Below are 27,272 nucleotides of genomic sequence, written 5' to 3' on the forward strand. Positions count from 1 at the left end.
TAGGAAAAGCCTGGTACATCACCAAGCTCCATTGACACGTGTTTGTATGAGGAAGTCCAAAACCAAAGGTAGCAGTGATGTGGATCCTGAAGACAGTCTCTCTTCTCTGGCAGTGTGATGGGGAAAGAACAGAGGAACCAGCGTGTCCCTGTCTCTTGTGGGTGAGGCAGGGTCCCCAGAGGGAGAGGTCAAGGAGCACTCTTCATTGCTGCATTTCCCAGAGCTGCCCCTTCCCTGTCCCTGGGAAGCTCCAGCCAGCTACAAGCCAGCTGCTGTCCAGAGGCACGGCACTGCCACATGGTGGACACTGGTGGTACTGGGGCCCAGCCTTCCAAGTAGGACCCCAGTTCCCCAGATCTAATAGTCTCTCTTGACAGCCCCCATCATCTAAATAGAGGGGAGATGAACAAAGTGGAGTAAGGACGCATTTCCAAATCACACCCACTTCCCCCACAGCTTTCTCCCCGTCAAGCTTCTTGGAGAAACTAAGGAGAAAAGCTAGCATGAGGCCCACCCTCATGAATTCAAGGTGGAGGGGTCTGGGTCCCCCCGTTTAAAGCCAGTGAGGACTGGGTGCAGTGGCTCATGTCTATAATCTTAGCACCTTGGGAGGCTGAGGTGAGAGGATCGCTTGAGATCACCCTGGGCAATACAACAAGACCCTGTCTCTACAAAAGAATAAAAAATAAATTAGCCTGGCGTGGTGGCACGCACTTGTAGACTTAGCTACTCTGGAGGCTGAGGTGGAAGAATCACTTAACCCGGGAGGTCGAGGCTGCAGTGACCCAGGCCACCACACTCCAGCCTGGATGACAAAGTGAGACCCTGTCTCAAAAATATAAAAACTAAAATAAAAAATAAAGCCAGTGAGGAAATGTGGTCAGGACGGCTGAGACTGGGAACCAAGAACTGCTGTACTTGCCTTGCTTTGTTGTCAATAGCTCTTAAAGCTCCATTTTCTACCCCCATTAATAGGCCTGAAGGGTGGTGCAGTGGCTCACGCCTATAACCTCAGCACTTTAGGAGGCTAAGGCAAGTGGATTGCTTGGGCCCAGGAGTTCAAGACCAGCCTGGGCAACATAGCAAGACCCCATCTCTATGAAAAATTTAAAAATTATTCAGGTGTGGTGGTGTGCACCTGAAGTCCCAGCTACTAAGGAGGCTGAGGCAGAACGATTGCCTGAGCCCAGGAGTTCAAGGCTGCAGTGAGCAATGATTGTGCCACTGCACTCCAGCCTAGACAACAGATTGAGACCTTACCTAAATAAAATAAAATAAAATTTAAATTCCAAAAATTTAAGAAAAAAAAGACCTGGCACTACTTCTAGGATGCCCCAAATTTAGGCAACTCTCACAGTCACTTGAAAGAGAAGTGGCAGCTGGGTATATGCCCTCCCAAGTGTCATGCCCCTTGACAGTCCTGGTGGACTCTGCCCTGTGCAAGATTGCATCACCACCACCACCACCTCTCTGGGCTTCCCCAGACATCACAGGAACACATTCCCCACCCCAACCCCCCTGCTCTGGCCCTCCTCCACATCATGCTGCAGGCCAACTGGACTCTGGGCAGCCAGCACAGGCAGGGTCAGGGGGTGACTTCTGTGCCTCGTGGCACTGCCATCTGGGCCTGAGCAAGAGAGTTCCATTCTCCGACCCACCCAACCCCTCACCCCTGTCCCAACATCAATGCTAGAAATAAAGAGACCAGAATTTTCCTTCTAGCCTAAGGGCCCCAGAGAAATACCCACTGGAGCTCACAGCTGCCTCATGGAAACTGCTGCAGCAGTGGTGAAGCTAGAAAGACTAGAGGTATGAGGGAAAATTGCCCTTCCCCACCTGGCTCATAAGGCGTTCCCTCCCCCGAGTTCCAGACCTTGGGGACTGAGCATGTGAAATCATCCTCTTTCTTGCATCATGCGTGTCCACATTGCACCCCCCCACCCCCATACCCCTACTTCAGGCCCAGTCACCATGGCCAGATGGTGAAACCTGAGCTGGTGGGGAGGAGGACCTCCACCCCCTGCAGGGGCCTGATGGGCAGCACAGCTGGCCAATCCTGGGACTCAGAGGGTAGGTCGGCTGGCTGACCACTAGGTTTGGAAGCCCCAGGCAGCTGGCTCTAAAGAGGCCCCAGGTCAGTAGCCAGACATGAGCTGTGAGGGTCAAGCACAGCTATCCATCAGATGATCTACTTTCAGCCTTTCTGAGTCCCAGGCAATAGAAGACAGGTGGCTCTACCCTTGGCCAAGGGTGGGTGTGGCAGTGGTGTCTGCTGTCACTGTTCCTTCATTGGCCCCCAGCAATCAGACTCAACAGACGGAGCAACTGCCATCCGAGGCTCCCGAACCAGGGCCATTCACCAGGAGCATGGGGCTCCCTGATGTCCAGCTCTGGCTGGTGCTGCTGTGGACATTGGTGCGGGCACAGGGGACAGGGTCTGTGTGTCCCTCCTGTGGGGGCTCCAAACTGGCACCCCAAGCAGAACGAGCTCTGGTGCTGGAGCTAGCCAAGCAGCAAATCCTGGAGGGGTTGCACCTGACCAGTCGTCCCAGAATAACTCATCCTCCACCCCAGGCAGCGCTGACCAGAGCCCTCCGGAGACTACAGCCGGGGAGTGTGGCTCCAGGGAATGGGGAGGAGGTCATCAGCTTTGCTACTGTCACAGGTGGGTGATGGAGAGAGCAACAGGCAGAGAGCAGACAGGTAAAGGGAGGCAGAAGGGGAGCCTGGCAGGAGCACCAGAGGGAGTGGGGTGTGGCAGGAGAAGGAGGAGGTGGGGCAGGGACTGGTTACAGAGGACACAAAGCAATATCTACTTTTCTAAAGGTGGGTTCAAGGGAGATCAGTGGGCAGGGCTCGGGGAGTCTCAGAGGAGAGCTTCATCTCTGCTCACATTTTCTTTCCCTTCTCTGTCTTTTGGGCAGACTCCACTTCAGCCTACAGCTCCCTGCTTACCTTTCACCTGTCCACTCCTCAGTCCCATCACCTGTACCATGCCCGCCTGTGGCTGCACATGCTCCCCACCCTTCCTGGCACTCTTTGCTTGAGGATCTTCCGATGGGGACCAAGGAGGAGGCACCAAGGGTCCCGCACCCTTCTGGCTGAGCACCACATCACCAACCTGGGCTGGCATGCCTTAACTCTGCCCTCTAGTGGCTTGAGGGGTGAGAAGTCTGGTGTCCTGAAACTGCAACTAGACTGCAGACCCCTAGAAGGCAACAACAGCACAGTTACTGGACAACCAAGGCGGCTCCTGGACACAGCAGGACACCAGCAGCCCTTCCTAGAGCTTAAGATCCGAGCCAATGAGCCTGGAGCAGGTCGGGCCAGGAGGAGGACCCCCACCTGTGAGCCTGCAACCCCCTTATGTTGCAGGCGAGATCATTACATAGACTTCCAGGAACTGGGATGGCGGGACTGGATACTGCAGCCCGAGGGGTACCAGCTGAATTACTGCAGTGGGCAGTGCCCTCCCCACCTGGCTGGCAGCCCGGGCATTGCTGCCTCTTTCCATTCTGCCGTCTTCAGCCTCCTCAAAGCCAACAATCCTTGGCCTGCCAGTACCTCCTGCTGTGTCCCTACTGCCCGAAGGCCCCTTTCTCTCCTCTACCTGGATCATAATGGCAATGTGGTCAAGACGGATGTGCCAGATATGGTGGTGGAGGCCTGTGGCTGCAGCTAGCAAGAGGACCTGGGGCTTTGGAGTGAAGAGACCAAGATGAAGTTTCCCAGGCACAGGGCATCTGCGGCTGGAGGCATCAGATTCCTGATCCACACCCCAACCCAACAACCACCTGGCAATATGACTCACTTGACCCCTATGGAACCCAAATGGGCACTTTCTTGTCTGAGACTCTGGCTTGTTCCAGGTTGGCTGATGTGTTGGCAGATGGGTAAAGCATTTGTTCTAAAGGGGTCTACTCAGAAAGCATGATTTTCCTGCCCTAAGTCCTGTAAGATGTCAGGGACTAGGGAGGGAGGGAGGGAAGGCAGAGAAAAATTAGCCTCTCCCAAGATGAGAAAGTCCTCAAGTGAGAGGAGGAGGAAGCAGATAGATGGTCCAGCAGGCTTGAAGCAGGGTAAGCAGGCTGGCCCAGGGTAAGGCCTGTTGAAGCGCCTTAAGGGAGGGTCAAGAGGGAGATGGGCAAGACGCTGAGGGAGGATGCTTAGAGGACCCCCAGAAACAGGAGTCAGGAAAGAGAGGTACTAAGCCTAAGAAGTTCCCTGGTTTTTCCCAGGGGACAGAACCCACTGGGAGACAAGCATTTATACTTTGTTTTTTCTTTTCTTTTTCCTTTCTTTTTTTTTTTTTTTTTGAGACGGAGTCTCGCTCTGTCATCAGGCTAGAGTGCAGTGGCACGATCTCGGCTCACTGCAAACTCCGCCTCCCAGTTTCAAGTGATTCTCCTGCCTCAGCCTTCTGAGTAGCTGGGATTACAGGTGCCCACTAATTTTTGTATTCTTAGTAGAGACGAGGTTTCAACATGTTGGCCAGGATGGTCTCGATCTCTTGACCTCGTGATCCACCCGACTTAGCCTCCCAAAGTGCTGGGATTACAGGCGTGAGCCACCGCACCCGGCTTATACTTTCTTAATAAAAAGGAGAAAGAAAATCAATAAATGTGACTCATAAAGAAGGGTTCAGGTGATGGTCCGGAGCAACAGTTCTCCAAGTGTGTTCCGTAGGCTTCTGGGAGGTCCCTCTTCAGGGGTGTCCACAAAGTCAAAACTATTTTCATAATAATACTAACATGTTATTTGCCTTTTGAATTCTCATTATCTTAAAATTGTACAGTGGAGTTTTCCAGAGGCTGTGTGACATGTGATTACATCATCTTTCTGACATCATTGTTAATGGAATGTGTGCTTGTATAGTCTTGTGTTAGTCTTTTTCAGTTTTAATTTCTAATGTAGTGAATGATTTTTTTTTTTTTTTTGAGACAGAGTCTCACTCTGTCACCCAGCTGGAGTGCAGTGGCGTGATCTCGGCTCACTGCGACCTCCACCTCCCAGGTTCAAGCGATTCTCCTGCTTCAGCCTCCCAAGTAGCTGGGACTACAGGTCTGCGCCACCACGCCCAGCTATTTTTTTGTATTTTTAGTAGAGACAGGGTTTCGCCATGTTGGCCAGGCTGGTCTCGGACTCCTGACCTGAGGTGATCTGCCTGCCTTGGCCTTCCAAAGTGCTGCAATTACAGGTCTGAGCCACCGTGACTGACCTAATGACTTTTAAGAGTATAGAGGAAACCAAAAAGTTTGAGACTCACTGGTCTACAGAACTGGGTGGGGAGAAGAAAGTAACGTGTTCTAAGAGAGCTCCTCTTGCTGGGCACCAGTGGTCCCAGTTACTTGGGAGGCTAAGGTGGGAAGACCGCTTAAACCCAGGAGTTCAAGGCTATGATCACACTTGTGAATAGCCTCTGCACTCCAGCCTGGGCAAATAGTGAGACCCCATCCCAAACAAAAATAAATGCATACATACCTACATCCATAAATAGCTCCTCTGGAAGAAGGGGCTTGAGGCTGGGACAGGAGCATGTGGGGTGCCTTTTTTTCAGTGACCATTAGTCTGGTCTGATTAAGCTGGGTCTCTGACCTCCTGGGGATAACTAGTCTGGGTCAAAGTCCCTGACCTCCTCCTACCTTCACCTTTTCTTTTCCCCCTTGACTCTCAGACTGAACAGTTAACCCACTGACCTTCCAGACCCAAGGGGGTGGTTCTTGGAAGCAGAGCTAGAATGTGGGAGGTCTGCCTGTGAGGTTGAAAAAAAGGGGAGCGGGTGCTCCTTTTCTCTATCATGCTTTCTCCTCTTTCTCATAAAAATCAGAGACTGAAATGCTGCCCCTCCCCTATATCCAGTCACGATGGCAACGCAAATCTAAAGAGGCAGAGCACTTGCCTGTCAGGCAGTACCGCTGGGCATAGCAATCTCTGCCTCTCCGTTTCTCTGAGCTCACCTATCCACCTCCTGGGCTTCTAAATGGGCTTTAGTGAGGGGACCTGTCTGGGCTCCTCCTTCAGCTCCCCCAGCTCTTCTGCTTCGACTCCGAGCGGGTGTCATGTGTGAGAACGGCCAGCAGAGGGAGTAGAAAGCCTGGAAGAGCGGCTAGAGCCTGCAGTGGCGTGGTGCAGAGGGGCCTCAGTCTCCAGAACTTCGAGACGCAGAGCCGGGGTTCCCCGGAAAGGGGCTTCAGTCCCAGTGCTCCTTGGTGACCTCATGAACACACACCCTGCATCCAGAGCCTCAGCCGCTGCTCCTTGCTTTTATGCTCCAGAGACTCCTCACCTTCTGCCAGAGCCCCCAACCCCTCAACTTGATTTGCCCCAAACCCCAGCTCTGCCCCAGCAGCTCCAAGTTCCATCCAAAGGGTGAGGCCTGCCGATAAACCACAGGATGACAGAATGCTCAGTTAGCACCAACCAAAGGCGACTACCCCACCTCCACTATTATCGTTCTCGGTTGAACTCCCCCTGCCCTGCAATATTTTCCTCAATCTGGTTGTGGGAGCCTCTTTGGGACCAGCCGATCCAAAAATCCAAGCCGGGATTTACTACCTACCAACAGCAGCGTGTTCAGCGGCGGGGGGGGGAGGGGGTTGGGGGGGCGTAGGCAGTATAGGGTCCCTCAAGGGAGGGGGAGGATCCTGGGGGTCCTGGGGGTGCAATAAGCCCGGCACCCCCTCTCTTGCTTCCAGCTACCCCGCCTCATCCTCCAGAACGGCAAGAGGGAGGGAAATAGAAGGGAGGTGAGGGGCGAGCGGGAAGAGCGGCGACGCGCCAGCGGCTGGAGCGAGAAAAAGTTTTTGCAAAAGGGAAAAAAAAAGTTTGCGCTTCTCGCGGGTGGTCCGGGCTTGCGGCCCGGCGGGCTGGGCCGGCGGGAGGGCTGGGGGCCAGGTTGGGGGGGTGGGGGTGGCATCGAGGCTGCGCTGCCGTGGCCCTCTCCGCCCCCCCTCCCCACCGCACACCCCCCAGCCCAGACTCCAGCCCTGGACCGCGCATCCCGAGCCCAGCGCCCAGACAGAGGTGAGAAGGAGGGGCAGGCGGGGGACCACCTGGGAGCAGTGGGGGAGGGGGCCTGAGGGGATGCTCAGCTTCCTAGGGACTCATCCCAGACCCGGGACATAGAGGCAAAATAGGGGTGGGAGAGTCTGGAGTGAGACATTAGAAACTCCAAATTTATCACTTGTATCTTTCTCTAAATATTCTTTTTCTTCCTTTTTTTCTTCTGTCAGTCTGTGTATCTCTGTCTCAGGGAACCGTGGGTCTTTGTCTCAGCCTCTCCTATATATTAGAAATATCTCACTTTCATGCGGTTGAGCTGAAGAGGCTGGAGGGATGGCTAGTTGGAGGTCTGCGTTGTAGAGAGGGAACTCCAGGTGTGTGTCTGCGCGTGGGGCAGGAAGACGTCAGTGTTCCTGAAAGGAGGGGACTGCAAAGGAGGGAGCTCCAGGTGGGGTGGGGACGGGTGTGTGGGAGGCAACAGAACTACTAGGGGCCAGCCAGGCTTGAATCCTTGACCTGTCTTGTGACAGATGTGCCAGTGGATGCTTGTGTTTTGGGGGAAAGGAGTGTCTTCTGGACTAGGAAGGGGTCTGGGAGTGGGGGCTGTCCAAGGTCTAGTGAAGGCCCTAGAATGACTCCAGGCAATTTTGGACTCCTGAGTCCCAAGGCCTGTGGGCAAGGCGCTCAGGAGGAGCCGGGGAGACCTTGTCTTGACCCTCTGACCTTAGGACCACCGGGGCAGCGGGAGCCAGCGGCAAGGAGACCCCTACCGGGGCTGGGCGGGACCACTGGCCACTGCCAGCCTGTGTATCCCCGTTGGCCCCCCGCCCAAACGGGAGCTGGGGATCGAGGCCCCTCCTCCGGCTCAGACCACCCTGCCTGCCCTTGCTCCCCGCTCTGAATCCTCTTTCAGGCCCCATGACCCCGAAACAATCAGCCCTGGGCAGCTAGCTTTCGGGACAGGATTAGGGAAAGGGGACCCCGTAGAGCCTGGGGACTGAGGGTTTTAGGGTTCTGGAGAGCTGGGGTCTTACAGGGTAGGTCTTTACGTTCCAGTAGAGGGAGAAGGCGGACGGTTTCCCGGGGGAGATGTAAGGGTCGGAATAAGGGTGGTTTTCCCTAGGGGGCGGGGTCCAGAGACCTCTCCCCCTCCACCATTATCTCCCTGGCATCCCCGCCCTTGACGTCACCAGGGGGTTCCCGGGGGTCTGGAGGGGTTAACCCTTGGGAAGCCAGTTGCGATAACCAGGAACCTAAGGTGTCCTGGCCACTCCTCCTCCCCATACACACCTAATTTTATTGACCCAGTCACTTTCTCTCCTTTCTCTCCCCCATACTTTCTGGATTCTTCTCCCTTTCTCACCTCATCAACGGGAACCCCCCACTCTCCAGTAGTGCCCCCCTGGGCGCCACTGCCTGCTTTCCGGATGCGCTGAGAGGAGGAGGGAAGAATGTGTCCCGCCCCTCAGCCCCCACCCCTACGGCTCGCTCGACTGGGCTCCCGGGGCGGGCGGGGGGAGCAGAGCCGTCTGCAGCCAGTGCCTGCGGCGGCGACTTGGGTGGGCCGAGGAGGCACGGGGGCGGGGAAGGCGGGACCGGGAGTAGGGGGGCGGAGCCGACTCCTGGGAGTTGGGGAGCGGGGGTGCGAGGGGGACGCTGGAAAACAGGGAGACACCGAAGATGGTTTGGGGCTCCGGCAGGGGATCCCTAGAGCTCCCTGTCCCATCCCGAACTCTCACACCCCAGAAAAACTTTACCGAAGCTAAAAAAGTTGGCAACATTTTCCTTTTACTAGTCTGAAGGGGAGATGTGGGTGGGCTGTGGCACGCGTGGGCGAGGAGGGATGTCGCCCCATTTCCTTGGAGGCTCTTCGGCGGCTGGGCAGTAAGATGACTGAGTAGGCAAGTTTGGGGGAGTCTCTAGTGTTTGGGGGATCATTTGCGAACTTGCCTCCTTCCCCTGGGTGAGTCATAGAGGGAAGGAGGCGGGAGAAGTGTCCCCCCTTCCAGCTGCCAGCCAGCTGTGCCCCCCGCCCCCAACATGCCAAGGTCGAGTTGGGAGGTCTTGGATGCGGGATCCGCATCTCGGCTGGAAAAGGAGGAGTTAGGAAGGGTACAGCCCAGGCTGCCGGGCTCGGACTGGGTCGCGGGGTCCGGGTTCCGCTCCCCATCTCACCCCGCCCTCACCCTAAATCCCAGCATCCCGGGATCACCCACCGCGCCGGCGGGCCCGGCCCGCTCCCGGTGGTTCTCCACCCCACCCCGCCCCACCCCACCCTTATTCTCGGGAGACCGGAAAACCCGGGATGGAATCAAAACTGGAGTTTGGAGAGAAAAACGAACCGCAGCACCTTCTTCCTCGCTGCTCTTTTATAACGACGACATTGTTTTTTTCATTCTCTCAAGTCTCCCCTCATACTTTCTTTCCTGTTCCCCCAAAACAGAGACCAAAAAGATTAGTTGGACCCGATTTAAACTACCCCAGAATAACACCAGCTTTCACCTTTGTACTCAACAGACTCAGGAGACCCCTCAGGAACCTTACCTCCTCCTCCACACAGTTTTCTGCCTAAAAGAAGAGGGCAGATCGCTTGTGCTGCCTCCTGGCCCCACCTGCCTCTCTGTCGGGACTGTGGCTAGGGCTCCCTCTGCTGGACACTGCAGAGATTGTACACGGGCTGTCCCTGAAGAGGGGTATGAGAAGAGAAACAGGCTCAAGCAGAGCGGCCCAGTGCTTGAAGTCAGATTCATCACACGTATTCTTCCATCCCACCCCTCAAAGCCGGCCCAGGGTTAGAACAAGAAGAATTAGAGGGTCCATGTTACTAAAATAACTTGAAGTTAATATAGGCACAATTAATCCAAAACATGCCCTCTCCACACAGGCAAAGCTCCCACCAGTTCCCAAGAAGATCCCCAGACTACACAGACTATAAGACTCCCTCTGCCTCTCTGGGACATTTCCCCTTACCCCTTGCCTGGCTGAGTGACGCTTTTTTTTTTTTTTTTTTTTTTTTGAGACGGAGTCTCACTCTGTCACCCAGGCTGGAGTGCAGTGGTGCCATCTCAGCTCACTGCAACCTCTGTCTCCCGGTTCAAGCAATTCTCCTGCCTCAGCCTTCCGAGTAGCTGGGATTACAGGCACCCACCATCATGTCTGGCTAACTTTTGTATTTTTGTAGAGACGGGGGTTTCACTATGTTGGTCAGGCTGGTCTTGAACTGACCTCAGGTGATTCGCCCACTTCAGTCTCTCAAAATGTTGAGATTACAGGTGTGAGCCACCGTGCCCGGCCCAGTGATGCTCTTTTCAACTCGATTTCCGTGGCAGATGTCTTAGAGGGGCTGGGGACACCAGGGATGCTGTGCCCAGGATTCAGTGCCTGAGACTGCTGTCTGACCGTCTCTATTTGCCTCCACCTTCATAACTACCTTCCCTTTCTGCAGTGTCCCCACACCCTCCTCTGAGACGCCATGTTCAACTCGATGACCCCACCACCAGTCAGTAGCTATGGCGAGCCCTGCTGTCTCCGGCCCCTCCCCAGTCAGGGGGCCCCCAGTGTGGGGACAGAAGGTCAGTGTATATACCAATTCCTGGGCCTTGAGGATTTGGCAGATCTCCCACTTGGGCCCATCCCCGCCCCATGCCAGTTTCCTATCTACAAGATTTGAGGCCCCATGTCATATGGACCTGGAATCCTGGGATCAGGTCCTGCCTGGGGTTTTAAGGTGAGGCTTACATGTCCTCCATTCCCATTCCAGCTGTCTCTTTTTTCTAGGACTGTCTGGCCTGCCCTTCTGCCACCAAGCTAACCTCATGTCTGGCCCCCACAGTTATGGGCCAGCCAGAGAGACCAACAGCTGCACTGAGGGTGAGGACTCAGGCAACACCTCTCCCCTTTCTGCCCCTCTCTGACTTGTTCTGAAAGAGAAAGTGGGAGGGCAGGGGATCTCACTTGGAGGAGGAGATGTTTGGAGATGTGAGGTGTCAGAGCACCATCAAGAAATCACAGATGGGGCTGGGCGTGGTGGCTTACGCCTGTAATCCCAACATTTTAGGGGGAGGCTGTGGCAGGAAGATCGCTTGAGGTCAGGAGTTCAAGACTAGCCAGGCCAACATGGTGAAACCCCACCTCTATTAACAATACAAAAATTAGCCGGGCGTGGTGGTGAGCACCTGTAATCCCGGTTACAGGGGAGGCTGAGGCAGGAGAATCACTTGAATCCAGGATGCGGAGGTTGCAGTGAGGCAAGATGGCACCACTGCCCTCCAGCCTGGGTGACAGAGTGTGACTCTCTCTCTCTGTCTCAAAAAAAAAAAAAAAAAAAAAGTCACAGATAGGATCAGTAGGGCAAAGCAGAATCAAGTCTCATTGGTTTTGCCAAGTCAGGACCTATAGGTTAGGTGTGTGGAGAGACATGCCCCTTTACCATATCCATCTCCCCTGTCTCCTGCCCCAGGCCCACTCTTTTCTTCTCCCCGGAGTGCAGTCAAGTTGACCAAGAAGCGGGCACTGTCCATTTCACCTCTGTCGGACGCCAGCCTGGACCTGCAGACGGTTATCCGCACTTCACCCAGCTCCCTCGTAGCTTTCATCAACTCGCGATGCACATCTCCAGGAGGCTCTTATGGCCATCTCTCCATCAGCACCATGAGGTGCAGTCAGCCCCGGGCCAAGAGGCCCCTAAAGCCCCTACCCAAGTCCATTAAAAGTCTCAAGCCCTCAAACCACCTGACCCTATTTGAATCCTTGTCATTTCAAGGGCAACTCTCCTCAGTACTTCCCTGGGACTGCCTCAACCACTTAAAATCCCAAGTCTTCCAGAAATCCTCCAAATAGCCCAATCCCTCCTGAGACTTCCAGATTGTCTTAAGTAACTGCGTTCTCTCCTCCTCAGCCCATCTCTGGGATTCCCAGCCCAGATGAATCACCAAAAAGGGCCCTCGCCTTCCTTTGGAGTCCAGCCTTGTGGTCCCCATGACTCTGCCCGGGGTGGGATGATCCCACACCCTCAGTCCCGGGGACCCCTCCCAACTTGCCAGGTGAGAGTCCCCATATTGCTACCTGATTTCCCTTAGCTCAGGGTGGGTGGGTGGTGGATTTTGTAGGGGAAAGGTGAAGAAGGACAAGGGTTATAAGTTTTCAGTACTAGAAAAGTAAAGAGGTGTGGATGCTGGGGTTCACTCCTTGCAGTTGAGTCAGACACTTCCAAATGGGATCTTTTGCCCATCCCATTCACCAGTGTAGTCTGAGGAGGAAGTCCCTTCCAAACCCAGGAGGTTCCAGCTGCTTGGGTGGGGGCACTTAGGGCAGGAAGACCTGGCTTGGTTTCCTCTTCCTTCTGCTGACTTCCACCCTCATCACCGTCACCTCTTCCCCTGGGGAAGCTGAAGTCTGAGCTGGACATGCTGGTTGGCAAGTGCCGGGAGGAGCCCTTGGAAGGTGATATGTCCAGCCCCAACTCCACAGGCATACAGGTAAGGGGATGGGCGGGAGCTTTACCTCTCGGACCTGAGCAAAACTAAAGCTGTCACCCAAGTGACCCTAAGATTGCCTCTCTTGCCCTAGGATTCCCTGTTGGGAATGCTGGATGGGCGAGAGGACCTTGAGAGAGAGGAGAAGCGTGAGCCTGAATCTGTGTATGAGACTGACTGCCGTTGGGATGGCTGCAGCCAGGAATTTGACTCCCAAGAGCAGCTGGTGCACGTGAGCCCCAGGGGGTAACAGGAATGGCTAACCGAAAACTTTAGGAGATTCTGAGTGGGACATGGTAGAATCTGGCTGAGGGCAGGAGGTCAGAGGAGACTGAGGTTGAATGCTCAGTTGGGTAGGCAGAAGCTCAGAAGTTGCAACTTTGCCTTAGGGAGCTGGAAGACCTGAGATGTGAGATATGATATTGTTCCTGCCTCTTCCTCCTTGAGTTGGAGTCGTGGAAGAGGAACAGGGAGTGGAGGGAAGGTCTGTTCTGGACCTTGGGGGCATGGCGGAGCCTCGGAGAGCCTTTGTATCTTCTCCCTCAGCATATCAACAGCGAGCACATCCACGGGGAGCGGAAGGAGTTCGTGTGCCACTGGGGGGGCTGCTCCAGGGAGCTGAGGCCCTTCAAAGCCCAGTACATGCTGGTGGTGCACATGCGCAGACACACTGGCGAGAAGCCACACAAGTGCACGGTGAGGCACCAGGGTCCCAAGTCCAGGGTCTCTTCCTAAATCGGGGCTCTCCAAGGTAGAGCCCAAGGCAGACTTTTGCTTTTGTAAGTCCTTTCTTCCATAAACAAATATTAAAAATAATGTTTGTGCGACTGTGTTGGCATAAAGATGAATATAATGATATATATAAAAACACTCTTGGATGTAAAAGCTCATTTTTTTTCCGCTTGATTTTAAAAGAAATTAAACAGGCCAGGCTGGGCGCAGTGGCTCACGCCTGTAATCCCAGCACTTTGGGAGGCCGAGGCGGGCAAATCACAAGGTTAGGAGTTGGAGACAAGCCTGGCCAACATGGCGAAACCCTGTCTCTACTAAAAATACAAAAAATTAGCTGGGCGTAGTGTCGGCCGCCTGTAATCCCAACTACTCGGGAGGCTGAGGCAGGAGAATAGCTTGAACCCAGGAGGCGGAGATTGCAGTGAGCCGAGATCATGCCACTGAACTCCAGCCTAGGCGACAGAGTGAGACTCTGTCTCAAAACAAACAAACAAAAAACAGGCCGGGAGCAGTGGCTCACACCTGTAATCCCAGCACTTTGGGAGGCTGAGCCGGGCAGATCACAAGGTCAGGAGTTCGACACCAGCCTGGCCAATATGGTGAAACACTTTCTCTACTAAAAATATAAAAATTAGCTGGGCGTGGTGGCGTGTGCCTGTAGTCCCAGCTACTCGGGAGGCTGAGGCAGAAGAATCACTTGAACCCGGGAGGCGGAGGTTGCAGTGAGCCGAGATGATGCCACTGTACTCCAGCCTGGGCGACAGAGCAAAACTCCGTCTCAAAAAAAAATTTTTTTTAAAAAGACATTAAAACATGTTCGTGGGCCTCTTAAAGTATTGTCGGCCTTCAGTACTGTGCCTATTACTCTGCCTAATGGATAAACCCTGCATCAAGGACAACAGCCCATTCCCCCAAGATGACCCCATCTTGGGACGGCGTAAGATCCCTATGCAGGGAAATCTGCCCTGGCTTGGTCAGAAGATGCTCTAGCATCTTTATATTCCCACAGAGAGAGTGCCTCCAACTGCTTCCCTTCCCCAAGTTCTTACCTGCCCTTGTCCCCTAGTTTTGGGAATTCTCTCAAAGCCCCAGTGCCTTTCATCTTGAGTTATATTCTCTGATGTGTGTCCTTTTGGAGACTGAGGATTCCTTCCATCTCCATGTCCTCTGTCTGAGAACTATCCTTTGACCCCCGCATGTCCCCCAGTTTGAAGGGTGCCGGAAGTCATACTCACGCCTCGAAAACCTGAAGACGCACCTGCGGTCACACACGGGTGAGAAGCCATACATGTGTGAGCATGAGGGCTGCAGTAAAGCCTTCAGCAATGCCAGTGACCGAGCCAAGCACCAGAATCGGACCCACTCCAATGAGGTGAATGCCCCAACTAAGAGACCTTCCCCTCTTGAGAAGCTACCTACCAGGGAGATTGCCCCATAAGAAATCCCTTAGCCCAGCACCCACTCCACAGAGGTGAGTCCCTCTCCCCACATAATTCGCCCAGAAAAGGCTTTTCTGAAACCCAGAATTTTCACTTAACCACTCCTCCTACCTTTAACCTCTAACCAGCCAAAGGGCTAACCTAAAATATGCCATCTAGAGGAGACCCCTGATCCCTCCATCCCCTGGATTTATGGGACCTCACAGCCCTGGGTTCACCTCATCTTTCCCAGGCTGTCAGTTTTCCTAACCCTCCACTTAATCTCTGCATCTTTGACTCCCACCCGAGGCCTCCACCCTCGTTACTTCCTTTGGTGCTGTGTGCTCCTCCCCTGCCCCCCGTGTTGTCATCACTTTTTCCCATTTCTTCTGCATTCTTCCACTTTGATCCATTTGCCTCTGTCTCCACTCTGCACTCAACAGAAGCCGTATGTGTGTAAGCTCCCTGGCTGCACCAAACGCTATACAGATCCCAGCTCGCTGCGAAAACATGTCAAGACAGTGCATGGTCCTGACGCCCATGTGACCAAACGGCACCGTGGGGATGGCCCCCTGCCTCGGGCACCATCCATTTCTACAGTGGAGCCCAAGAGGGAGCGGGAAGGAGGTCCCATCAGGGAGGAGAACAGACTGACTGTGCCAGAGGGTGCCATGGTGAGAGAGCCCAGGCAACCCTCACTTCCATACCCCAGCCCACCCTGTGGACATCTTTCTAGTTACTTCCCAACCCATCTGTCCCCTCCTATAGCAATCACTCTTCTGTGACCAGTCTGCCTGTCTCTTGTCTTAGTGTTGCTCTTTGGGCTTCCCCAAATCTAGAGATTTTAGAATCTTTCTCTTTCTTTCTCTCTCTCTCCTTCCTTCCTTCCTTCTTTCCTTCCTTCCTTTCTCTCTCTCTCTCTTTCTCTCTTTCTTTCTGACAGGGTCTTGCTCTGTCACCCAGGCTGGAGTGTAGTGGCATAATCATAGCTCACTGCAGCTTCGAACTTCTGGGCTTGAGTGAGGCACTACAGGTACACACCATCATGCCTGGCTAATTTTTCTTCTTTTGTAGAGATGGAGTCTCGCTATGTTGACCAGGCTGGTCTCAAACTCCTGGCATCAAGCGATCCTCCCACCTCAGCTTCCCACAGCGCTGGGATGAGCCAATGCATCCAACTCAAACTCTTTCTTAAATAGCGCTTAGTATATGTTCCAAGCCTTTTACATGTATAATTTCATGTACTCCTCACAGCAACTTCATGAGAAAGGGACTCACTCGTCCCATTTTCAGATGAAGAAACTCAGGCATAGAGAAATAGCCCAAGGTCATAGAACTAAGAGCAAGAATTTGAGTCCAGCCAGTCCGTGCTCCAGCCTAAGTTCTTCTCATCAAACGTCTCACATTCAGTTTGCTCCCCTATCTCTTACCTGCTTAGCCCTTTCTACACTTACAAACTTCCTTGGAACCCCAGCAGTCACTGGGACACAGGCTTCAGCCACTCATCAAGTTGAAGGAGCTGTGGGGAAGGGTGTTGCCCTCAGACCTCATCTTCTCCACAGAAGCCACAGCCAAGTCCTGGGGCCCAGTCATCCTGCAGCAGCGACCACTCCCCGGCAGGCAGTGCAGCCAATACAGACAGCGGTGTAGAAATGGCTGGCAATGCGGGGGGCAGCACTGAAGACCTCTCCAGCTTGGACGAGGGGCCTTGCATTGCTGGCACTGGTCTATCCACTCTTCGCCGCCTTGAGAACCTCAGGCTGGACCAGCTGCATCAACTCCGGCCAATAGGGACCCGGGGTCTCCAACTGCCCAGCTTGTCCCACACTGGTGAGACCTGGGTGTGGGAGGTGTGGCTAAGGTGAGATCTGGACCTGCCCTGAGGTTGAGAGGAGGAAGTCACCCTTGAGGGCTGCCACGTGGCACTTTTGTATAATTAAAAAAAGATCTCCTTCCTCAATACACTTTCCGTTTATCAGAAAATAGTTGTGATGTACAAATACACAAAGGCTAGCCAGACATGGTGGCGGGCACCTGTAATCCCAGCTACTCAGGAAGCTGAGGCAGGAGAATCACTTGAACCTGGGAGGAGGAGGTTGCAGTGAGCGGAGATTGCACCATTGCACTCCAGCTTGGGCAACAAGAGCAAAACTCCGTCTCAAACAAAACAAAACAAACAAGTATGCAAAGGCTATGATACGAATGCTGTTCCCTAGGATTGTGCAGCATACAACCTGCACAACTGTTCATAGCAACCCTGAATCTTTGGTAACCCAGAAACAGAATAGACATGGAAGTAGTAGGAGACAGAACTGACTGGTTAGGGATAATGAGCTTATCCCTGGGAATCTAGGACAAGGCTGTTGCATGGAGGAGGCAGGGTGAGATTTAGAGACTCCTTGACCATCCTACCTTTTCTCCCCATAACTTGCAGGTACCCCTGTGTCCCGCCGCGTGGGCCCCCCAGTTTCTCTTGACCGCCGCAGCAGCAGCTCCAGCAGCATCAGCTCTGCCTATACTGTCAGCCGCCGCTCCTCCCTGGCCTCTCCTTTTCCCCCTGGCTCCCCACCAGAGAATGGAGCATCCTCCCTGCCTGGCCTTATGCCTGCTCAGCACTACCTGCTCCGGGCAAGATACGCTTCAGTCAGAGGGGGTGGTACTCCGCCCACTGCAGCATCCAGCCTGGATCGGATAGGAGGTCTTCCCATGCCTCCTTGGAGAAGCCGAGCCGAGTATCCAGGATACAACCCCAATGCAGGGGTCACCCGGAGGGCCAGTGACCCAGCCCGGGCTGCTGACCATCCTGCTCCAGCTAGAGTCCAGAGGTTCAAGAGCCTGGGCTGTGTCCATACAACACCCACTGTGGCAGGGGGAGGACAGAACTTCGATCCTTACCTCCCAACCTCTGTCTACTCACCACAGTCCCCCAGCATCACTGAGAATGCTGCCATGGATACTAGAGGGTTACAGGAAGAGCCAGAAGTTGGGACCTCCATAATGGGCAGTGGTCTGAACCCCTATATGGACTTCCCACCTGCTGATACTCTGGGATTTGGGGGACCTGAAGGGGCAGCAGCTGAGCCTTATGGAGCGAGGGGTCCAGGCTCTGTGCCTCTTGGACCTGATCCACCCACCAACTATGGCCCCAACCCCTGTCCCCAGCAGGCCTCATATCATGACCCCACCCAAGAAACATGGGGTGAGTTCCCTTCCCACTCTGGGCTGTACCCAGGCCCCAAGGCTCTAGGTGGAGCCTACAGCCAGTGTCCTCGACTTGAACATTATGGACAAGTGCAAGTCAAGCCAGAACAGGGGTGCCCAGTAGGGTCTGACTCCACAGGACTGGCACCCTGTCTCAATGCCCACCCCAGTGAGGGGCCCCCACATCCACAGCCTCTCTTTTCCCATTACCCCCAGCCCCCTCCTCCCCAGTATCTCCAGTCAGGCCCCTATACCCAGCCACCCCCTGATTATCTTCCTTCAGAACCCAGGCCTTGCCTGGACTTTGATTCCCCCACCCATTCCACAGGGCAGCTCAAGGCTCAGCTTGTGTGTAATTATGTTCAGTCTCAACAGGAGCTGCTGTGGGAGGGTGGGGGCAGGGAAGATGCCTCAGCCCAGGAACCTTCCTACCAGAGTCCCAAGTTTCTGGGGGGTTCCCAGGTTAGCCCAAGCCCTGCTAAAGCTCCAGTGACCACATACGGACCTGGCTTTGGACCCAACTTGCCCAATCACAAGTCAGGCTCCTATCCCACCCCTTCACCATGCCATGAAAATTTTGTAGTGGGGGCAAACAGGGCTTCCCATAGGGCAGCAGCACCACCTCGACTTCTGCCCCCATTGCCCACTTGCTATGGGCCCCTCAAAGTGGGAGGCACAAACCCCAGCTGTGGCCATCCTGAGGTGGGCAGGTTAGGAGGGGGTCCTGCCTTGTACCCTCCTCCCGAAGGACAGGTATGTAACCCTCTGGACTCTCTTGATCTTGACAACACTCAGCTGGACTTTGTGGCTATTCTGGATGAGGCCCAGGGGCTGAGTCCTCCTCCTTCCCATGATCAGGGGGGCAGCTCTGGACATACCCCACCTCCCTCTGGGCCCCCCAACATGGCTGTGGGCAATATGAGTGTCTTACTGAGATCCTTGCCTGGGGAAACACAATTCCTCAACTCTAGTGCCTAAAGAGTAGGGAATCTCATCCGTCACAGATTGCATTTCCTAAGGGGTCTCTATCCTTCCAGAAAAATTGGGGCAGCTGCAGTCCCCTGCACAAGATGCCCCAGGGATGGGAGGTATGGGCTGGGGGCTGTGTATAGTCTGTATATGTTTTGAGGAGAAATTTGATAATGACACTGTTTCCTGATAATAAAGGAACTGCATCAGAAAAAAAAAAAAACAACATGCCACTTTATGTGTTATTATGTTGGGGAGGAATGATAACAGGGAACAAGAAGAGAAGCAGGGGTTAATCCACTCACTTTCCTCTTTAGAGAAGCTCCCTCACCCATCCCAACCCCTCAAGTCACACTCATGAAGATGGAGACAGTCATTTGGGAGATTTAAAGGGATGTCCTCAAAACAGAACACCAGCCTCTCACCACCAGAGATGACTGGAAATAGGTTTTCTCTTCCTTCCCTGGGTCAGGGGAAGAGGCTGGTGAAGTTGGTGAGCATCAGCTGGACCAGCTGCCCTGGGTAGAGAGCATGGGCTGCTGGGTCAGATGTCTCCTGCTCTGGCCGAAACAGGGTTGGTCCAAACACAATTCCCAGGTTGTGGGGAGTCATGCGATTCTTATCTGAGTGTGCTATTACCCTGTGGGCAAAGGCAAAGGAAGGGGATATATGGCAGCAGCTTGCCACTTCATAGAATCTAACCCTTCAAAGGTCTGAGCAGGGAGGAGGCCACTCTGGGATTCCTTCACGTGGTGACAAAAAAAACAAAGAGACACAAGGGGAATGGAGATGGACCAGTGGAGAAACCTTCAGGATACAATCTGAAGATACAACTGCCTCTTCTGGCTTTAGGGACTACTGTAAGAGTTCTATCTGCTCACGGTTTGGGAGTCTTTAATTCAAATGGCCATCCCCTCTCAGAAGTCACTGCCCAGGCCCAGTTCAACCAAGGAAGCCATCAGCAAGGTCCCAATGGGAGACAAAGAGGCAGAGGGAAGGGAGAGGCAAGATTTCCCTTATTTCTTTCACAGCATCTTGGTTCCATTTCCCCACTTGATGCTGATCTTTAAGTTTTGACCTAAAGGCTTTGATGGGCGTGGTGGCTCACACCTGTAATCCCAGCACTTTGGGACGCTGAGGTGGGTAAATCACCTGCGGTCAGAAGTTTGAGACCAGCCTGGCCAACATGGTGAAACCCCGTCTCTACTAAAAATACAAAAATTAGCTGGGTGTGGTGGCAGGCGCCTGTAATCCCAGCTACTAGGGAGGCTGAGGCAGGAGAATCATTTGAACCCGGGAGACAGAGGTTGCAGCGAGCTAAAATTGCACCACTGCACTCCAGCCTGGGTGACAGAGCAAGACTCTGTCTCAAAAATAAAAAAAATAAAAATAATAGCCGGGCGCGGTGGCTCACGCCTGTAATCCCAGCACTTTGGGAGGCCGAGGCGGGCGGATCACAAGGTCAGGAGATCGAGACCACAGTGAAACCCCGTCTCTACTAAAAATACAAAAAAAAATTAGCCGGGCGCGGTGGTGGGCGCCTGTAGTCCCAGCTACTCAGGAGGCTGAGGCAGGAGAATGGCGTGAACCTGGGAGGCGGAGCTTGCAGTGAGCCGAGATCGCGCCACTGCACTCCAGCCTGGGCGACAGCGCGAGACTCCGTCTCAAAAAAAAAAAAAAAAAAATAAAAATAATAATAATAATAATTAAAAAAAGGCTTTGACCCTGGTAATATGCTCCTACACAGAGGTTGCCTGTTTCCTCACCTGCCCATTAAACTTGGGTGCTTCCCTACCTTCACTCCACCTGCACGGAGTCCCTGTGGCATTCCCCACTCCACCTTTCCCCAGCATGAACAAAGAGGTTCAGTCTTCCTGACCTGCATAAATGCTCCAGGAGGTACCGTAGAGTGTCATGGTTGGGCTTTGGCATTGAGCCTATTAATTCTTGTATCTGAGAGAGGCACTGCTCTGATTCGGAGAGTGCTAGAAAGAGAGAGTAATGGGAAAGGCATTTGAGTGAGGTTAGGGAAGGTGCTAGGACAGGGTGAATAAATTCACTGCTCTTTCCTACAGGCATGGAAGACATCACAAATCTAGTACAGCTTTCTTTTTCACGTAGCCCAACTATTACCTCATAATTCTTTTCAGTTCAGCCCTCTAAACATTCACAAAAAAGCACCTGGAGTAGGCACCTGAGTTGAATGTTATTTTCCATCTCTAAAGTCAGAATGGGAAAGAAGAGTATAAGGGAACCTCTATTCTATTATTTACCACCCGCGTCTCCCATATCAAGGGTTCTTTCCAAAGCTCCAATCCTTACCAAGGGCAGCGCGGAAATGGGGCAGCAGCAGTGGTGGCACCAGAGGCTGGGGCAGCTCCCGGAGAAAAAGCTTCAGGGCTCCGGTGACCACATGAATGTCATCCCACTCAGTACTGTCCAAATCTAACCGACCTTCTGGAGGGAGAAGGAGGTATAGGGGCTTCAGGGCTCATGAAGGGCCAGAAAGATCTAGAGACTGAGAGATTAGAAGTTCTGGAGAAATCCAGTCAAAGCAGACTATAGGAATGCCTAGAGGGTCTACAGTGGGGCAAGGTAGCTAAGGTGGGGATGAGGACAACCCTCCCAGGAGTGGTACATGGAGGTATCCATGGGAAACAAAGAGGATATGTGGAAGTTTTAGGGATCTGAGGGGTCTTCCATGTAAGTACCTTGTCCTGGCTGTTCTGGGAACACATACCTCCCATCGGAGGTGACTGCACGCTCTGCAACATGAATGAGAAGAGATCAGGAGCTAAGACATGCACTTCCAGCCTGACGGTCTCTGTGCTCTGCCAGCTTCCTCATGTAGAATCTCCCATGGTTCTCAGGCAACACATTCTTAGTACAACCACTGGCCCACAAACCTTCTCACCTCTGTCCACCAGAAAGCGAAGTTTCTGGACCACTGCCAAGTTCCCGCTCACCCGATAAATGCCATCCACATCCAGACCTGGGAGATGAGGGAGGAGTAGATGAGGACTGCTGCTTAAAAGTGTGTGTGGTGAGGAATATAAGGGTGGAGAGAAAAAGGGCAGTAGGAAGACTAAGTAGAATGGGGGAGGCAGAAAATTCTACGCCTTAGCCTGTTGGAAGAGAATTCTGGGGTCTCTGAGAAAATGACCTCTTTTATCCACAGCAGCAATGCAGAGCCGCACAAAGCTGGGCACCGTGTCTCCTTCCCGCTGGCAGAGTGATTCCAATTGGCAGCCGAACACCTGGTCTGGGGAGGCAAAGTGAGGCGGGAAGCCAGTGCCAGCGTCACTCACCGGAGCTCTTTTCAGCATAGGTCTTTTTTTTTTTGTTGAGACGGAGTCTCGCTCTGTCGCCCAGGCTGGAGTGCAGTGGCCGGATCTCAGCTCACTGCAAGCTCCGCCTCCCGGGTTTACGCCATTCTCCTGCCTCAGCCTCCCGAGTAGCTGGGACTACAGGCGTCCGCCACCTCGCCCGGCTAGTTTTTTGTATTTTTTAGTAGAGACGGGGTTTCACCGTGTTAGCCAGGATGGTCTCGATCTCCTGACCTAGTGATCCGCCCGTCTCGGCCTCCCAAAGTGCTGGGATTACAGGCTTGAGCCACCGCGCCCGGCCTTCAGCATAGGTCTTTACCCTTAAGTGAGGCTGGTCCTCCTGGCTGCCTGGGCAAGGAAATACACTCCGCCCCCCTTCCCCTGCTTCAAACAATCTGACAAAGGGGTACACGTCTTCCCGGCTTCTCCTCTAAACAATCTGGGGTAGTGGGAAAGCAGCAGTCACAGAAGGCTGTGGTCTAGTTCTGGGAAGCTCTACTCTGAGCCTCGCTGGAGTTTTCTTATCCAGGAACCTGGCCCAGCCCCCTCACCTCGGAGCAGACCCCGCTCCTGCAGGCTTTGTAAGGGCGGTCTCTTTGCGATGAGCCGCTTTAGTTTGTTGCGCACGCGGTTCTGCTCGGTGCCTTCGGGCCCCCGAACTACAGGAGGCAGGTGGAGCGGGGCGTGAGCGCCCAGGAGCCTCGCTGCGCTCCCGGACCCTCCCTCCCCGGCCCGCGCCTCACTGGAGCTCCGGCGGCTGCTGAGGCGCAGCAGCGGTTTGGACACCGGCTCCGACTCCTCTTCTTCGTCCTCCCCGGCGCTCAGCTCCGCCAGCTCCGCGGGTCCAGAGCCCGACAGACGCAGCTCCAGGGGGTTCTCCCGATCCTAGACCCGGGGCGGACCGTGTCGAAGGTGAGAGAGGAGAGAAATCTGCACCCCTAGGGGGACTCTGACCCACTGCCAGGGTCCCACGTCCCAGCCCCGCCCCAGGCCGGGCTCTCCACCGAGCCCACCCTGCCCCCACCGACCCTGATTCCTACAGTTCCTACCCCACTCCCTTGGTCCCGGCCGGCCCGAGCCTCCCTCCCAGCCTGCACCCCTCTAACCAGCCGCTCGATGACAGTCCGCAGCGCGCGGTGCCAGGCTCGCAGCTCTGTCTCGTGGTCGGACTGCAGCAGGAACTCGTGGCCAGGGACCGTGCGGATCTGAGGGCCAGGCGGGGAAACGTTCGGGTCAACGGGGAGGAGTATAAAAAGCAGGGAGACCTAGTGGGAGGCCTGCGCGGGAGATTGGGGGCGTCCTCTGGTCGGGTGGGGCCTTGGAGACGCGCGGGAGGGCGCTCACGTGCAGGACGTTGCGGCGACTGGACAGGTGGCGGCCGTGCGCCAGGGCCGCCCCGCGCAGGTCCACGCTGCTTTCGGGCCGGCTACCCGCTGGCCCCTGACAATGAGGGAGGAAACTGAGGCCACGATGCTGTTTCCTTCAATGTTTCCCTCTCCCCGGTGGACTGTGAGGAGGTGGGAGGCTTCCTCACTTCTTTACCTTCCTCTGCACCGCCCTCCGCGCTGCCGCGCCCCACATTGGCGTAAGGCGGAGGCAGCGCCCTCACCCCTCCTGCTCCCCTAGCTCACACTCACCCAACCAGAGGAGGGCGCTGTCGGCGGTGGCTCTCGGTAGAACACTAGGCTGTTACCCGTTAACACCACCCAAGACGGGCCCCAGTTCTTCCTGCGGGGGCAGAGAGGGGAGGTAGTGGTAGTGAAAAGGTCATTCTAGAATTACACGGGGAGGGTGCTCTTCCAACACCCTGCTCTACCCTACGGAGTTGACAGCCCAGGCCCTAGCTGTATTCCGGGTTCTCACCTGAGCTTGCGCCCCCCTTGGGCAATCTTGGTCATGTTGAGCAGACCCGACTTTTCCACCTCCTGGGAAATGGAGGGAATGGTATCTGTAAGTCACCCTGCGCCCTCCACAGTGGCCACGGCTTTCCCTAGGGGGTCTCCCAGGAGTGAAGTCCCTTAAAGTTGCTGAGGGAGGGCTGGGTAAGAGGATAATTCAGAAAGAGGAAGATGTTTTTGAGGAGCAGGAATTGGGGGGGGGTGTGGGGCAGGGAGGATCTTGGCATTCACAAAGAAATGGGAGATTCACATGGGGGTCTTCCAGGAGCTGCGGCAGAGGTCGAGGGGGCTGCAAGGCTGGAGGATCAAGCTTCGAGGTGCGTTGGCTGAGGCTGAGTGAACCCTAGGGGAGAGGATTGGAGAAGCAGGTGGGGAAACCCTTGACTCAGGGATCCCTGGCTGAAGGGGGAAGAGGGGTGGGATGTGGGTGAGAGGCAGGGGGTGTGATGGGGAATGGAGAATGTTTTACACAAAACAGAAAGTCATAACAAGCTGGCTTTTTCTGCATGTGATTGGGAGATGGGAGGGATCTCACCTGTGGGTCAAGCGGTTCTGGGGTCCCTGTGTCAGATCCGAAGCCTTTTGCCTGATGTTGCAGGACATCATTGTTCCTCTTCAGGGTCTGTGTCCCCTCCATGGAGCCAGGGTTCTGGGTTAGGGGAGGAGGAAATAAAGCTACATCCAGATGCCACCTCCACACCCTTCTTATACTTGGCTGATTCTTCTGATCTTCTGAGAGCCCCAGAGAGAAAACACACTACCTGAAGGTTCAGTAGGGGAAGGAAGAGCTTGGGGGACAGTGGAGAAGCAGGAGGTAAGGTCTCACCATCTCGCTGCGACTGCGGCGCGGGGGCTTCCAGGACTTGCAGCCAGTCAGTGAATTGATGTAGAAGCAGCGTCCGGAGTTGGGGTCCAGGTACTGCTCCCAGGCATCCAGCCTCTGCAGCGGGGGGCATGCAGGGCCTGGGGGTGGGGACCGGGGACAGCGGCGAAGGTCCACCAGGTTACAGTACACGGGGGGCTCTGACATGAGGGGCTGGGGGCCTGCCTGCCAGAAAAGGGGGAAGAAGGAGGTGGTCATTCTGCCTGTTGCCCTTCCCATGCTTCTCTTGGCCTTCCCACCTCCTACTCCCTCCCCATCGTCTTCTCACCGCCAGCTCCAGGCTGAGGTGACCCAGGTACTGGGGGAGAAACCCCAGGCCCCAGCTGCTTTTTAAAAATTCTCTCTCTCACAGTTTTCTTTGCTCTTCTCCTCACTTCCTGTTGCCAACTTCCCGCCTCCCCCACCCCACCCCCACCTCAGGGCCACAGGAAAGGGGAACAGGCTTTTTGTGTGTGTGTGCAAGGCGGGGGCATGCTGAAGGGGGTGCTCCACCCTCATATCCTGCAAGGTAAAAGAGGACAGAGAAGGGTCTACAGAAGGCAGGAGGAGCCCCTTTCCACCCACTATTAAGAAAGAGAGGGGAGGGCTGAGCAAGTCACATCTTTAGAGGAGACCTGCTGTGGCTTAACAGGCAAGCAGAACACAAAAAAATCCTGCCCTGGGCTAGGAGTCTGGAGGAAGGAAGAACACAGGGCTGGCCTTTCAGTGCCTCCACTGCTCCCTGTTCCCTGTCCGCTCCGGGCCTTTGGTACCTGCTGTCCCTTCTCACCTCCTACCCAGTTTGCCTCTCGGCTGCCTCTTTCTCCTCCTGGTTCAGAGTCAACTGAATGCCGTCATCTCACAGATGCCTCCCTGCAACACCCCAGCCACTCTCCACCACATTAACTCGCCTTTGTAGATTTATCGTAGTACCAAGGGTTATCTTATTTATTCGTTTTTGTGTTTGTCATCCCCAGGGGAGTCCCTCGAAGGCAGGGGTGCTGTCTGTCTTGTGCCTAGAACAGGGCCCAGCTCAGAAGAGCTGTGACTCACTGTGCTGGCACTGGCTTCTGACGGCAAGTCTTCCCGGGAGAGGCATCTTCCACTTGGTCCTTCCTGGAAAGGCTTCAGAAGGCAGGGCCTCAGACTGTCAATGCTGACGCTCCTATACATTTTGGGGGGAAGTGGAGGAGGCTGCTCCAAACTAGCCTGAGCCCTGCTTGGGAGGGCCTGAGACAACTCCTCCAGGGAACCATGAAACAACTTCGGCCCTTGAAACAGAAAAGGGGAGGGTGGGTGGCAGATGATCAGAGGTGTTGTTGTAACTGGGTCCCCCATCTTGGGAGCTCACAGGGAAGACAAGGAGGGCAGAGGCAGGATGTAGAAAATGGCATGAGACCTAGAAGCCTTGGGACTAGGAGGACAGGTGGTGGGATGAGGATGCCATGGCCGCGGGAGGAGGGGAGAGGTAGGCTGATCAAAGAAAAACAAGAGAAAATGGTTCGTAGAAGCTTGAGGGAGGGGGGTCCTCCCAATAATTCCCAGAAGCCAGGGAGGTAGGAAGGTGAGGGGAGGTAGGAAGGTGAAGGAGGAGGGCTTAGCACTTACTCACCAGGAGTCCAGAGCAGTTGGCTGGGGATGGCGGTAGTTGGACTCTGGGAAGGGATGGATTCCTCTGTCATATAGGCCGCTGGGACAAAGATGGGTCGAGAGGTGGAGGGAGCTTCTAGGCGTCTTGCCAACCACCAGTCAGAGTTGGTCTTTCGAAGCAGTAGAAACCTGTCCCCTTCAGCCAGAGACACTTGCCGGCCATCTGCCCCAGTATAAGTAAAGGCATAGAGGGCACAGAGCTGGGATCCCCGAGAAGGGCTTCGGGGGCCCAGTCCTAGGCTCCCCCAGGAACTTGGCCACCACCGGCTGGACAGCATTGTAGCCAGCACTGTCACCTGTGGGAAAAAGGGACACTGGAGACCCAGAAGGGAACAGGCCTGGCTGTCTCCAGGTAGAGAGACATGGTTCTAGGAGCAGTGTTGCAGGGAGGTGGGGACAGGAGCCCTTGAGTGGGGGGGAGAGGGTAGAGCAAACAGCCTGGTGAGGATCGGTGACAGGTTTTGGGGGCTGAGAACTCCTGGTGGTGTCTGGTGAGGAAGTATGTAAGTAACGTGAGAGAGGATGTGGTCAGCAGGGCTGCATGGCCGGCAAGGCAGGAAATTAGAGGAGATGACCCAGGTCAGTAGTCTTCCTCCAAGTACCTTATGGGGCCCATCAGAAGATTCAGGGGCAGGAGTTGGTCCTGGGTGGTGGTGGGAGTCTTGAGCTGGACACAGGAAGGAGATAAGAAGAAAGAATCAGGTTTTAGACAGGAACAGGGAGACACAAGGTTAATGACA

General features: G+C 54.6%; 3 protein-coding genes and 2 long non-coding RNA genes across 17 annotated transcripts; 2 read left to right on the forward strand and 3 right to left on the reverse strand.

The window, feature by feature from the left end:
- The first annotated feature begins 1,292 nt into the window (after nucleotides 1–1,292).
- On the forward strand, nucleotides 1,293–4,855 carry INHBE (inhibin subunit beta E). The gene is made up of 2 exons (XM_003906649.5): nucleotides 1,293–2,665; nucleotides 2,925–4,855. Exons 1-2 carry the CDS (start codon nucleotides 2,368–2,370, stop codon nucleotides 3,680–3,682), a joined length of 1,056 nt encoding a protein of 351 aa, XP_003906698.2. The 5' UTR covers nucleotides 1,293–2,367; the 3' UTR covers nucleotides 3,683–4,855.
- On the reverse strand, nucleotides 4,292–6,739 carry LOC103875787. The gene is made up of 3 exons (XR_634745.4): nucleotides 6,560–6,739; nucleotides 5,966–6,376; nucleotides 4,292–4,590 (listed from the first exon to the last, which is right to left on the reverse strand). It is a non-coding gene; the product is annotated as an uncharacterized LOC103875787 (long non-coding RNA).
- Nucleotides 6,607–19,019, forward strand: GLI1 (GLI family zinc finger 1). Its single transcript, XM_003906656.3, has 12 exons — nucleotides 6,607–7,023; nucleotides 10,448–10,574; nucleotides 10,780–10,872; nucleotides 11,462–11,657; nucleotides 11,900–12,044; nucleotides 12,390–12,479; nucleotides 12,571–12,708; nucleotides 13,023–13,172; nucleotides 14,416–14,580; nucleotides 15,070–15,300; nucleotides 16,189–16,456; nucleotides 17,061–19,019. The coding sequence occupies exons 2-12, from the start codon at nucleotides 10,475–10,477 to the stop codon at nucleotides 18,803–18,805; spliced, it is 3,321 nt and encodes a 1,106-aa protein (XP_003906705.1). The 5' UTR covers nucleotides 6,607–7,023; nucleotides 10,448–10,474; the 3' UTR covers nucleotides 18,806–19,019.
- Nucleotides 8,774–9,780, reverse strand: LOC116268973. Its single transcript, XR_004176288.1, has 2 exons — nucleotides 9,547–9,780; nucleotides 8,774–9,428 (listed from the first exon to the last, which is right to left on the reverse strand). It is a non-coding gene; the product is annotated as an uncharacterized LOC116268973 (long non-coding RNA).
- ARHGAP9 (Rho GTPase activating protein 9) lies at nucleotides 19,009–27,272 on the reverse strand. 13 transcript variants are annotated; one of them, XR_002515962.2, is made up of 18 exons: nucleotides 27,135–27,176; nucleotides 26,495–26,828; nucleotides 25,936–26,153; nucleotides 24,847–25,068; nucleotides 24,556–24,669; nucleotides 24,271–24,363; nucleotides 23,986–24,047; nucleotides 23,760–23,850; nucleotides 23,467–23,562; nucleotides 23,229–23,327; nucleotides 22,866–23,007; nucleotides 22,674–22,781; nucleotides 21,960–22,058; nucleotides 21,711–21,788; nucleotides 21,508–21,561; nucleotides 21,119–21,314; nucleotides 20,676–20,781; nucleotides 19,009–19,436 (listed from the first exon to the last, which is right to left on the reverse strand). XR_002515962.2 is itself a non-coding variant. In XM_003906651.5 (18 exons), the coding sequence occupies exons 2-18, from the start codon at nucleotides 26,808–26,810 to the stop codon at nucleotides 19,265–19,267; spliced, it is 2,205 nt and encodes a 734-aa protein (XP_003906700.1). In that variant the 5' UTR covers nucleotides 26,811–26,828; nucleotides 27,135–27,272; the 3' UTR covers nucleotides 19,009–19,264. The 13 variants fall into 13 exon arrangements, 11 of the variants coding, with proteins under 11 accessions (XP_003906700.1, XP_009179315.1, XP_031506938.1 ...); XR_002515963.2 differs by having other exon boundaries at nucleotides 21,119–21,253; nucleotides 21,537–21,561; nucleotides 27,135–27,175; XM_003906651.5 differs by having other exon boundaries at nucleotides 21,119–21,253; nucleotides 27,135–27,272.

This window comes from Papio anubis, chromosome 9, assembly GCF_008728515.1.
Source record: "Papio anubis isolate 15944 chromosome 9, Panubis1.0, whole genome shotgun sequence".
NCBI classification, from domain to species: Eukaryota; Metazoa; Chordata; class Mammalia; order Primates; family Cercopithecidae; genus Papio; species Papio anubis.

Excerpts from the sequence above, each read along its gene's own strand:
- INHBE (XM_003906649.5), top strand. The coding sequence starts at position 2,368 with ATGGGGCTCCCTGATGTCCAGCTCTGGCTGGTGCTGCTGTGGACATTG. Across the intron at positions 2,666-2,924 it reads CAGCTTTGCTACTGTCACAG|ACTCCACTTCAGCCTACAGC; the intron begins GTGGGTGATGGA and ends TCTTTTGGGCAG.
- GLI1 (XM_003906656.3), top strand. The coding sequence starts at position 10,475 with ATGTTCAACTCGATGACCCCACCACCAGTCAGTAGCTATGGCGAGCCC. Across the intron at positions 11,658-11,899 it reads CTCTCCATCAGCACCATGAG|CCCATCTCTGGGATTCCCAG; the intron begins GTGCAGTCAGCC and ends TCTCCTCCTCAG. Across the intron at positions 16,457-17,060 it reads GCCCAGCTTGTCCCACACTG|GTACCCCTGTGTCCCGCCGC; the intron begins GTGAGACCTGGG and ends CATAACTTGCAG.
- ARHGAP9 (XM_003906651.5), bottom strand. The coding sequence starts at position 26,810 with ATGCTGTCCAGCCGGTGGTGGCCAAGTTCCTGGGGGAGCCTAGGACTG. Across the intron at positions 24,364-24,555 it reads CAGAACCGCTTGACCCACAG|GGTTCACTCAGCCTCAGCCA; the intron begins GTGAGATCCCTC and ends CCTCTCCCCTAG. Across the intron at positions 21,254-21,507 it reads CCCAGAACAGCCAGGACAAG|AAGGTCGGTTAGATTTGGAC; the intron begins GTACTTACATGG and ends TTCTCCCTCCAG.